This window comes from Nuphar pumila, chromosome 13 (assembly GCF_984573655.1).
Source record: "Nuphar pumila chromosome 13, dmNupPumi1.hap1.1, whole genome shotgun sequence".
NCBI lineage: Eukaryota > Viridiplantae > Streptophyta > Magnoliopsida > Nymphaeales > Nymphaeaceae > Nuphar > Nuphar pumila.
In genome coordinates this window covers 103113286-103126437 of record NC_143261.1, presented here as the reverse complement: position 1 = coordinate 103126437, position 13152 = coordinate 103113286, and the positions used below count along the sequence as shown (strand labels likewise).

General features: G+C 38.4%; 1 protein-coding gene across 2 annotated transcripts in view; it reads left to right on the top strand.

Moving 5' to 3' along the window:
* The window catches only part of LOC149819553 (uncharacterized), a 74863-nt gene extending 62884 nt beyond the window's left edge, over positions 1 to 11979 (top strand). Inside the window, exons 4-6 of one of the 2 annotated variants that reach the window (XM_089985728.1) lie at positions 10620 to 10836; positions 11035 to 11343; positions 11445 to 11979. In XM_089985728.1, the coding sequence (XP_089841854.1) occupies positions 10620 to 10836; positions 11035 to 11343; positions 11445 to 11608 (690 nt within the window). In that variant the 3' untranslated portion in view covers positions 11609 to 11979. Of the gene's footprint in view, positions 1 to 10619; positions 10837 to 11004; positions 11344 to 11444 lie in introns of both variants that reach the window. The other variant, XM_089985727.1, reaches the window with a different exon arrangement.
* Positions 11980 to 13152: the final 1173 nt, after the last annotated feature.

Sequence of the window (13152 nt, the reverse complement as noted above, 5' to 3'; positions counted from 1 at the left end):
ACCTCTTACTTTACTTGCTTATACTGACTCTGATTGGGGTGGTAACCCCGATGATCGTATTTCTACCACAGGATATTGTGTGTTTCTTGGAGAGTCACTTATCTCTTGGAGGTGTAAGAAGCAACAGAAAGTTTCACTCTCTTCTACTGAAGCCGAGTATCGTGCGATGGCCACTACCACCACGGAGATCGTATGGTTAAGAAGTTTGCTTAAAGATATGAGAGTCTCATTCTCAACTCCCTCAAAGCTGTGCTGCGACAACAAGAGCTCTATCTACATTGCCAGCAATCACACCTTTCATGAAAGAACAAAGCACATTGAGATGGATTGTCATTATGTTCGTGATGAGTTCTTACGATGCACCATTCAATTGCCTTATGTTCCAACCGAATACCAGTTGGCGGACTTCTTCACCAAAGCTTTGCCATCGCCTCGTTTCTTCTTTCTCCTTAGCAAACTCTCGGTGATCTCACCGTGTGTTTGAGGGGGGGTGTTAAAATATGTTGTACATATATATATTTATATATATAGATCACGACACATACACATATATATATTAATTATATATATGTCTATGTGTCTATCTACATATATAAATATATATATATATATTTATATCTTTTGTAAAATAGACCAATAGGGGTAAAACAGTCTTTTTACTTCTTATCGCATATTGTAACTTTTCTTCTTTTCTTTTATTTCTTTTTTCCCTTTTTTTATTTTCTTTATTCTTTTCTTTTCCACCTTGGAATGGCCCCCACCTAGGAGGACGTTGGAGCATCCAACGGTCATATTTATGACCGTTGGAAGGGCTCCAACGTCCCTCTAGGAGCCCTTCCAAGGCCTCCTCTTTTGTCTATAAATAAAGGGGTTTATCCCCATTGTAAAGTATGCTTCTTTGAAGCCTTTTGAGTGGAATATATATTTTTCCTCTTCTTTTGGGTGCCTTACCACTTTAAGTGGTTGTGTTGTTCTTTTGCCCATTAGTGGCTATTTGTGTATGTGCGTGCTCTCTTGTTTTGCGCTTGGAGACTTCATCCGGCACTTCATTACAGCGCTTCCCCTCGCGTTTCGGAAGCGCTGCGTTTCGCGCTTCCGAAACGCGTCCCGGGGAAGCACGCTTCCCCTATTCTATAAGCGTTTCCGGTAACTCTGGTTTTTCCCGACTCATAAAAGCATGTTTTTTTGTTGAAAAAACATGATCCAAGAGTCAATTCCTACTAAATCAAGCATGTTGAACACTTCTAAGAGGTTAGATTGTGTCAAAACAACTTGTATTGTTCGATCAAACAAGATTATAGGTACAATCGATTGTACTGAATATAAACCCTATATATATATGTGTGTGTGTAGCATGTTTCATTTAGCACACACACACACATATATATATGTATATATATATATATATATATATATATATATATAGAGAGAGAGAGAGAGAGAGAGAGAGAGAGATGCAAACATGCTCAATGGATGAGCTTGATCAAGCTCGATTAACCCGATTAAGCTCGGGTCATATAGGTATATGACGCCCTAAGTTTGATATGTAGTTTTATTGTTGGCAAACTATCAAAGAAAGGAATCTTACCCAAACGGATCAGACATTGGGCATTTATAGAGAAGTGCTGATATCAAATCCCAAAGCTGTTCTGTTCTCAAAACTTTTGAAAAAGTGAAGATGCTCATTTTGAGCTGATCCGAGCACGAACAGAGACATTTCAAGCTCAGCTCAAGCCCGAGACGAGCTTGAACAGTTATTTTTTCATGAGCCAAGTTCGAACCAGCCCAAGCTCAGCTTAAACCCAGCTCGTGTGCAGCCCTACCCAAATCCATATATGGCTGGGTTTAATTTTGAGAACCAGAGCAGATTAGATCTACAGAAGACCCACTAGATTGGCAACACACATATACGCAAAGCTCATAAACAGATTGGAGGGACAAAGGAAACATTTCATAGCTAGTTCTAAGAATTTCATCACATTTATATTTTTCACCGTTATATATATATATATATATATATATATATATATATATATATATATATACACACACACACAACAACAACTACACCTTCATCCCAAAACAATTGGGGTCGGCGATATGAACCCAAAAAAAAATCATTCTGGGTCCTCCACATGAATCCTTCTCCTCCAATCATTTCTATCCAATGCCATATCCTCGGTGAGGTTCAAAGCATTCATATCCTTTCCTATCATCTCCATCCAAGTCTTCTTAGGCCTACCCCGACCTCTTTTAACTAATATATTTTCTCATTTCTCCATCCTTCTAACTGGAGCATCATTAGGCCTTCGCCGAATATGTCCAAACCACCGTAAACGATTCTCTCATCTTATTTTCAATGGATGCAATGCCTACCTACTTACGTATCTCCTCGTTTTGAATCTTATCTTTTATTGTATTTTCACACATCCATCTAAGCATACGCATCTCAGCTACACTCATTTTTTGAATATGATGTTTCTTGGCAGCCCAACATTCCGTACCATATAGTAAAGCGGGCCTAATTATCGTCCTATAAAACTTTCCCTTCAACCGCAATGGCATTCTACGACCGCACAACGCTCCAGTTGCACTTTTCTATTTCATTCATCCAACCTTTATCCTATGATTTACATCTCCATCCATTTCTCCGTACTTTTGAATGATAGATCCCAAATATTTGAAACAGTCATCCACCGGTATTTCTTGCTCACCAAGCTTCACTACACTCCCATCACTACTTCGTTGCTTACTAAACCGACATTCCATATATTTTGTCTTACTCTTACTCAACTTAAAACCTCTTGCTTCCAATGTCTGTCACCATAATTCTAACTTAGCATTAACCCCAACTCTAGACTCATCAATCAAAACAATATCATCAGCAAACAACATACACCACGACACATTTTCTTGAATTGATCTCGTAAGCTCATCCATCACTATAACAAATAGGAAATGGCTTAATGCAGATCCTTGATGTAACCCAACCGTTATAGGAAAATTGGTTGTCACCCCTTCACAAGTGCGGACATTGGTTACTACTCCTTCGTACATATCTTTAATTATACTAATGTAGTTGAGAGAAACACCTTTCTTCATCACTGTCCACCAGAGAACATCCCTAGGTACTCTATCGTATGCCTTCTCCAAATCAATAAAAACTATATGCAAATCTATGTTCCTCTCTCTATATCTCTCAATAAGTTGTCTAAGAAGATGTATAGCTTCCATAGTTGATCTTCCAGGCATAAAACCAAACTGATTCTCCGATATCATGACAACCTTCCTCAACCTAGACTCAATCATCCTCTCCCAAAGTTTCATAGTATGACTCATGAGTTTTATACCACGATAGTTTGTGCAATCTTGTATATCACCCTTATTCTTATATAGAGGCACCAAAGTACTCCTCCTCCACTCATTAGGCATCTTATTTGTCCGCCAAATCTTGTTAAAAAGATTTGTCAACCATTCTAAACCTTTCTCTCCCAAGCCTCGATAGGTATACCATCTGGGCCAACTGCCATTCTTGATTTCATTTTCTTCAAAGCCTCTGCAATTTCTTTCTTTTGAATCTTGCGCATGAAGTCACGATTCATCTCATGAAAAGGAATGGAGAAGACTCCAAGATCCTGAGCATGACTTTCATTAAATAGCTTATCAAAATAATCTTTCCATCTCTCCTTAATCTCCTCATCTTTGACTAAAACCCTTTGCGTTTCATCTTTGATACATCTAACCATACCCAGATCCCTCGATTTCCTATCTCTCATCTTTACAAGCCTATAAATATCCTTCTCGCCCTCTTTGGTATCCAACTTGTCATAAACCTCCTTATATACCTTATCCCTCGCGTTCCGAACTACTTTTTTAGCTTCCTTCTTTGCTATCATATACTTCTCCAAATTCTCATTATCACGACTCTTACTTAGATTTCTATAACACTCTCTTTTAACCTTAATAGCTAATTTGACATCCTTGTTCCACCATGATGTATCCTTACCGAGCGGTGCACCACCTTTAGACTAACCCAATACCTCCTTAGCCACCTTTCTCATGCCACCCGCTATCTTATTCCACATTGATTTTGAATCCTCCTCGAGACACTAATCAACTTCCTTAACTACCTGCTCTACAAACATTCCTTGTTTAGCTCATTTCAGTGCCCACCACTTAATTCTAGGATTTATCCTATGTCTATCCCTTTTGCGGCATTTTCTAATTCTAAGATCTAAAATTAAGACTCTATGTTGTGTAGCTACACTTTCTCCCGGTATAACCTTACAATCGATGCAACAACCCCTATCTATCTTTCTAAGTAGGAAAAAATCTATCTGACTCGTATTAACCCCACTTTTAAATGTTACTAGGTGAGACTCCCTCTTCCTAAACCAAGTGTTTGCTAAGATCATATCATAAGACAAACCAAAATCTAAAATCCTTTCTCCACTTTCGTTTCTTTCTCCTATACCATAGCCTCCATGGATACACTCAAATCCATCCCTACTAATGCCTACATGCCCATTAAGGTCACCGCCGATGAAAAGCTTTTCTCCATAAGATATCCTTTGTACTACTCCATCTAAATCTTCCCAAAATTGACGCTTAATGGAATCATCTAAACCTACTTGAGGTGCATAAACACTAATAATATTAATAATATCCGTACCTAATACTAATTTAATAAGTAAAATCCTATCACCCTTCCTACGGACCTCAACTACATTATCTATAAACTCACGACTAATAACAATCCCTACTCCATTCTTATTCCTATTTATTCATATATACCAAATCTTATATCCTCAAGGTTCTATCACTTTTGCTTTCTAACCTACCCATTTGGTCTCTTGTAGACATAAAATATCCATCTTTCTCCTACACATACCATCTACTAACTCTACCAACTTACCAGTTAAAGACCCTATGTTTCAAGTGGCTAACCTAATTTTATGGTCTTGAACTATCTTCTTTACCACCACCCGTCCAACAAAGTGAGGGAACCCTTGCCTATTTGACACCACACCCGGGCGCCGGTGTGACGCGTCGCTTCTGGGCGACGACCTAGCAACCCTTGCCCGTTTGTCACTGGCCTACCGCAACCCTCCTCCTTTATCCGGGCTTGGGACCGGCAGTGTATAACTAAACAGTTATACACAGGCGGAGTTATATATATATATATATATATATATATATATATATATATAGAGAGAGAGAGAGAGAGAGAGAGAGAGAGAGAGAGAGAGAGAGAGAGAGAAAGAAAGACACAAACATGCTAAATGAAATAGCCAAATGAAACATGCCAAATGGGCTTTTAAGCTTTTTTGGTGTTTTGTTCGCAATTCCAATCCCGTAGATGTGTTCGGCATAGTCGATTTACTAGGATCATGTATTTTTTATGAAAAAACGATATTTACAGCCTCAAAATTTTACAAAGATTTTGGATTGTTGTTTTTTCAACACTATAAAAGCCCACCCATCTGTAAGAATCTAACACTGTAACGACCCCAACTCCTACCTTTGAAAAATGCGGAATATTTTTTTTTTCTAAGAGTCGCGGAAAACTTCCCAGAGACCTGGGGTCCCTACAGTTCCAATTTCAGTTGGATAACCACACACCACAAGGCAACTTACATTTATCAATCATAACCAATCCACTGAAACTCTTTTATTAATGAATCAATAAGAGTAATATGTTCCATATCAACAGTGAAATATCAAATTGCAGGAAATCAGAAGAACTAAAAGAAAATAACAGTAGAGCCACTTTGTCCGTAAGTGAAGCCGTCTGAAACAATTGTGACCCTCGTATCCCTCAGAAGCTAGTCGACTTCACTGCTCACCTGTGCCTGGAAAAAACCAATAAAATAAGAGGGTCAGAAATCCGAAGAATTCTGCGTACAGGTTTCCCTAATGAATCAAATAAGAAAAAGAGCATAAATAAGATCCATGTAATATTTTGAAGAAATACAATTATACTCAATTCTTAAGTCAATTAACCATTCATGCATAATTAAACAGTTAACAGGAGGGAACACGAAATATGCAACATTGATCATAACTTAATCAATAAGGCAATTAAATGTAAAATAGATCAACATCATACAATGATCAACATAAACAACTAAGTGAACAGGTAAATATGCATGAACTAATGCATAGCAGGAATATGCATGATTTGTCTGCAATGCATGAACCATTTATTATCTTCCATTTAAGTTTTCCTCTTTCCATATGCATGTCCTATTAAATGCACACATCCTTAAGTTCCTCTTTTTAATTACAGTGGCCCGCGGATACACCAAACGGGTACAATCCCCGAGGTTAAGTAGGGTTCCCGGGGTAGCTTCACACAATTTGTATTTTGTTACCGGGTTCCAAACTTAGCCCTCGACCGATATCAGGAAACAGCACCATCCATCGGAACCTTGGAAAACAGCATCCAAAGTCGGGGACACCAGGGAAAACAACATCCACTGGCGCCACTTTCTTGGTATACCAAAACAAACTCACAGCTGTGACCAACACACCACTCCCGGGTAAAGTGGCGGACTCTCCCTAAAACCGTGGCCAGGAGAAGAACCTCAATATCGGGTTCAGGGGCAACAACGCACACGGAGTTTTTGTATCCTCACAGTCTCCCCAAGACCGGATATCTAAGATTCTCATACTCCAGATGAGATATCCCAGAATGTATATTACACTGTTCTTATTCATTAAGTCCATTTCTTTAAGTTTGCCACACATATGCAAAAGTAAAGTGAAAACCCCGCATCCGCCCTTGCAGGGACCCATTCGGGACTCTAGCCCGTATAAACCACTAGAACAGTATAATAATGTGCCCAAACCATCTTATGTGGTTTAAGTGATGCATTTAAAACATAAGTAAAAGAAAACCAAACCCACGACTCTCCAGGCCGATGACAGTCCATTTAGGCCATCGAAGCATCACATCACAAAACAAAAGTAGTGTTTTATTTATAACACTAAGCCAAAGTGCCAAAGGCATGTGCACTTATCATAAATCCAACCATATGCATGTCATAATGCATTCATATGCATTTTCAATATGTGTGTGTTACCTACATCACATATTTAACCAAATCCATGGTTTCTTTAAGTGTGTGAGTGTACATGTACCAATTCACCCAATAATCAAGCGTTCCGGTTCAAGAAGAATTAATAAAAACTGAATCATGCTCACACCCATGAGTACCATAATCATAACAGTCAAATGAAAGCATAAACCTCCACGACAAGTGTTTCCAAATGCATATCCATATGTGCCAATATAACCATGGTCATGAAACAACACTCACAAGCATGGCTTCAAAGATTCATGTGCAAGGATTCACTTATTTATACCAAAATGCATGTTGTCATTCCTTGATTGATTTTATTATATCATGTGAATACCCATGCATGTAGATTCAAGAAATCAAACATTACTTCCATGATTGCTCATGCCCATGCAAACAACTAGACAACAATATCCCAATCAAGCATAACAATCAAGTCTAAGCATATTAGCATTTTCATGAATATACAAGACTTTCCCTAAAAAAAAATGAAATAAACATACAAGGCTAGACACACAAGCAATCACAATTGATAATAAGTGTACAGCTGAAAACATGCTATCATGCACATATTTTTTTTTTTTTAAAACATCAGTCTACATGGATGACCAGCACAAGCAGTCTAAAACAAGCAAGGCATTCTATGTTGTTAAAATGCTCAAAGTTTGATCCATCACAAGAACCGAGCTATACCACGTTAGCCTACACAACCTAAACCACTTATCTAGAAATTTAGTATGACCATAAATTTTATTTTTGAATAACATGAAAAATAACTTTTAAATAGTCAAGAATTTTATGTGCATATCATCACTGCAGGTATAATCATCAGGCATGTGGTGCATCCATATTAAGGCCAATTTCCTCTAATTCCCAAGAGTTACTGAGTTTTCGGTGTTTCATTTTTTTTTTTTCTCTCTTCTTAAAATAGCTGCCTCTATACATCGCATATCCTGAATTATGTAATTTCATCAACTGTCCTTTAAGAAATGGTAAAAAGAATACCACTAAATTGACCATGCGACCACCTATTTATGTTTTTCAACAAATTTGGATATTAGACAGGCAACTGGACTGATTCATTCTCTAGTGAATCACTAGGTCATGTGTGCCCAGACAGAATTTGATTCACCTCCCAAATCTCATTCGGTGTTTCATAATTCACATTTACTTGTACGCCATCGGTTCTCCTACCTTCAAGACTCATGAAGTTCTATCTTGATAAAAATCATCATCTTCTGGTAGAAACCTCTTCTTTCTAGGACCTTCTTGACTACCAGCTTTGCAACTCAAATTTCATTTATATCATGCAGCCTTTCATAAGTCTGGGTGTTATGATTTCAAGGGCTTAATATGAACATTTTAATCCAATAGCATAAAAAGATTTTGTCTACAAGAAACTTCATAAAGACTTATATGATGCACCTAATGCACATCGTGTAACCTACCCAAGTCAGGTTATACATGACTCTCCCTATGCACATACAATGATAACGAAACCCCAAATAAAGTTTTATTTTAATTTGATAATGACAACCGAATCCCCCAAATCTGATTTATTAGAGTTTCTGACAACCTTCATAACCTCCTCCCCATTCAACATCAACACTGAAACCCAACAGTTTACGTGCCCCAAAACAGTTTTTTTTTGCTATTTCACAAATACCAACTTGAAGAAAAATCGCCCAAATTAGCAATCTCTGTCCAGGCTATTTATTTTTCCTAAGCAATTCAACTCTTTACGTAATACAAACATACTAAACACCACAAGAAAATCCAAAATGAAGAAAAACAAGTAAAACAAACAGATCCAAAGGCTATATAGCTCCAAAAACAATACCAACGTCCAAAAACATCATCTACCGAAACACCCATTAAAAATCTCTAAGATTTTCATCAAAGGGGATCAATTGCACACACACAGGAAACCTTTTTTTTTTCTCAGAAAAATCGAAATCACACATCCCCTTGATGATGAAAATCCGAAAACCCCCAAATCATAGATTTGGGGTTTTCGGTTTAGGGTTGATGTAAACCCCAAATCCTACCCTCAAACCCCCACATGGAATCGAACCTAGGTTCGATCCCTCACCCGAAATCTAAGAAGCACCGTACCTGTTTCGCTGGTTTTCCGGCGATCTTTCCGGCGATCGGAGGCTGGAGACGCGAAGATCGAGTTGCTGGTGTCGCTCCACGCGGCTGCCGTGACCGAGGTTGCTTGCCGTGGCCTGGGGTGGCTGGTGGCCAAAAGAAACTCGCCGGCGACCTCCCTGCCTCCGGCGCACCCACACAGACCGAGGGAGAGAGATGGGGACAGAGTAGAGGGAGAGAGACACGAGGGAGATGAGGGAAAGAGAGAGAGGCGAGTGAAGAGAGTCCCCTCTCCACTCCCTCTTATCGGGCAAGACCCCTCCCCCCTTCACGCCGAGATGGGGGGAGGTCGGTTACGCCCTGCGTAACCCCCCCCTTCCCCCCTTTCCTGTTTTGCTGAAGACCTAACGGGCAACCCTTATCGGGTTGCCCCTTTCTTTAAAAAGGGTTACACAGGGGGTGCGGCTCGGGTCCGGACCCGAGGCCCGTAACCCGACCCCCAACCATGTGGATCCATCAGTTGGATCCGAATGGATCCAACTGCGGATCCTCGGATAATAAAAAAAAATTTTAATTTTATTCATATATTATATTATTAGTTTTATTATGAATATGGATATAAAGACCATTTTTTTTTGGATCTTAGATCCCTATGTTGGATCCATTTGGATCCAAACACGGATCCAACCTTAAATACTCGGTTTTTCTTTTCGTTTCTTTTCTTTTATACTATTAATTATTTATAACTATTATAAGTATATTTTTAATACCCCATTGTGGGTTATTTACATGTTCTTTTTATGGATCCGGTAATGGATCCGAGGCCCAAAATTAGAAAAGTACTCGTTATTTTCAAATAAATTTAAATAAATAAATTACAAAATTTGAGGTTATTACAAACACTCCAAGATCTAACCCTATAAAATTAAGAACATAGATCACATTTGTATGGTCTCGGTTTAAACATAAAATGAAAAAGCCCGACCTGTTCAAGCTTGGCTTGTTTATCTATATCGAGCTTGTGCCATTGTTCAAGCTTGGCTCGTTTAGTTTTTCGGATGAGTTCTAGCTGAGCTTAAATGGAGCTCGAGTAAGCTCGGCTTGTTCTGCAGCCCTAGATTTGGGCACAGTACATTGATGAAGGCCAGTTCTGGATTTGGATCTACCTAGATCCAGCACAGATGATCTGTATTATTTCTAATTTTAACTCCACTAAAACATGGCCTCATTCTCATGAGTTACATTGGAGATGATTTTTTTTTTTTTTTACCTTTGCAGAAATTTTTGAGTTTTAACAGGATAGCTAAAATTTTAGAACTTGACTCCATTAAAGTCAGTATTGGCAAGTGTCTGTAGTATAATTAGGTTGATGTTAAATGCAGTCTCCTGCATTTTCAGTCGTCTTGAGTTTATTGAACTTATTTTGTTTTTTAATGGTTATACCAGGCAAAAGAATCCTTGAGCTCAGCATTGGAATTATTTGAGCATACTATTTCAGTGCTACGGATCATAGCCGTTGCAAACATTCAAGAGCAATTTGCTTACACAAGTGCATGGTCTAAGATAATTTCAGCATGTTGCAAGGAATTGCAGCATGGTGCTTTGATTTGGAGACAAGCATTAGAGAATCAGGTGGATAAAGCAATCCTTGACGATACCCGAGGTAAATCGCCTCAAAATCCCTTTATGATGTAAAATTCTTGATTCACTTCAAATTCAGCTTGAATGGATTTGAACATTTCCAAGAAGTTGGACCCTTCCATTCTATTCTGCGCTGTCCTAGTTTTGCATGATATCATTTGGTTAATTCCTGATGTTGTGATTGGTATAGGCATGATATATTTTCTTTCCCTTGGAGAAGTTTACAGAGCCTCAGAGGTGCTGAAGGTAACATGTGAACTGTACAAACCGTGGATTCTTCTACGCAAGGGAACCTCTAGGGAGATAACCATCCTTCTGAAGGAATGTGCCTCAGAGTGGAATGCCTCTGGACTAAAAGAAGTGCTTGCAAGTATTTCTCCAATCAAACTTCAAGACAGGGAGAAGATAAAGTCATTGTTGGAATCTATTGAATCTATTCAGAGTGTGGATCTTGTTTATCTTCAAAATTCTGTATTCGGACTGGCTCATTTATGTCATTTTTCTTTGCTGCCATTGAATTGTTTACACGGTATGCCAAGGAATGCATTATGCATGTTCAGTTAATTTGTTTGATTACATGAAATGCAGTCACTTTTAATCATTAATTTTGCTTGTTGTCTTGTTGTTCAGGCATGAAATCGGTTTTGTGGAATGGGCAGCAATTTTTTTTGACGCTGGCAAACTTGTGGGTGAATCTCATCTCACCTGAATGTCCTCGGTTGCCACGCATATCTATTGGCAGCAGTGGGCTACTGGGACTGCATGATAAGTTGATCTCAGGTTCCAGTTTTTAAGTGTTGACAGTCGCATTGAGATGGCATAGAGTAAAATCACTCGAAGCATCAACCTGTTTAGTGGCATTACTGGATAATCAGCTCAACAAATGAGTCGTTTGGGATTGTGAACTGCAAGGCTGTGTTTGATTCTTGAATTTTGCTTCAAAGAAATTGGTGCAGGTTGTATTATTTATTCATTCTTTGATATTTCTTTATCAAATTTTTCTCTGTAAACTAGAGCACTGAAGGCCGATCACCCACAGATTTAGGAAGTTCAGTTGGTCAGTTCCTATTTATTTGCAACACAGATGATAAGGAAAATTGTAAAAAAGAACTTTTTGCCCTTGGTGATTCATCACTCACATATTTTGTGAGCTTTGAACATTTTATATTGGTGTTGGCTATTCCTGTTTGTTTGCAACCGAAAGAGAAAGTCTTCTGCTGTTTTCATAGCTGCAACATCACAAGTTCTAATAATTTCACGCTCCAATAGCTATTAGCGGAACTGCAAAAGCTGTCGTTTCATTCTCCAATTCCTATTGTCGGCATTATTGGGGTTTGATTTGTTGGTGGGGTACGGGACATGATAATCTCAGTTGTTTCAGCTATTAGCTGTAATTTTTAGGCATTTAGACATTAAACCCTTTGATGAAGTCTTTTCCTTTAAATAAATAGTTGGTATTTTTAGTCAAAGAAGAGGCCTGTGCGTTTTCCTTGAAGCCATTTGAAATTGGAATTCCCTGGCTAAACGATCACCTGTAGGGAGTCAGAGACTGAGGTGCACATAATCATATTGAAACAATTCAAGTGGGAGCTAAGGCTCCTATGAAAAGATATGGCAAATCTGTCGTCAGAAAGAAAAGCAAGACAAGTGAAAGTTGAGCCTGGTAATACACTCTTGTTTGTATGGATTTAGCCACCAAATGATTAATCTAACAGAAGGTTCTTTCATGTCTAATATACCATCATATTCATTTTTTGAGACGGCGGCTCACAATTCACGAAAATAGGGCTGGCTTAAAAATAGTATACTGTCCTATTTGATTAAACTTTAACACAAGCAAATAGTAAATAGGACATGTTAAACATCATCAAAATGATAGATTTCGTGTTTGGAGCTTTGATTTATGTAAACCAAGTGTGTATCACCGTAGGTTATGGTGGTATAATATCACCTAGCTACCTAGTACTTTTCTAACCTACTGCCAACCTCACGGGCTTTTCAAGGGTTTCTCCATGTTTTCTTAAATCTGACCACACGTGTACTTCTGCATGCTTGACTTTATAAGAATCGACTCTTACTCTTGGAGTAGTTTTTATAAGGTTTAAAAATCAATATTCTAAGATTTTCATAAATATTCAAGGCTTAAAAATTATATTTTTTTATCCAAAAGACATCCAAGTGTCATCTCTTAGCAAATCCACTATGCCGAACGCATCTTTAGAGTAAAATTTGTGAAAAACTACCTAAAACACCTATTTTCTTGCGGTAGGCTAGAGAAGCAATAGGATGTTACCTCTCTCTCTCTCTCTCTCTCTCTCTCTCTCTCTCTCTCTCTATA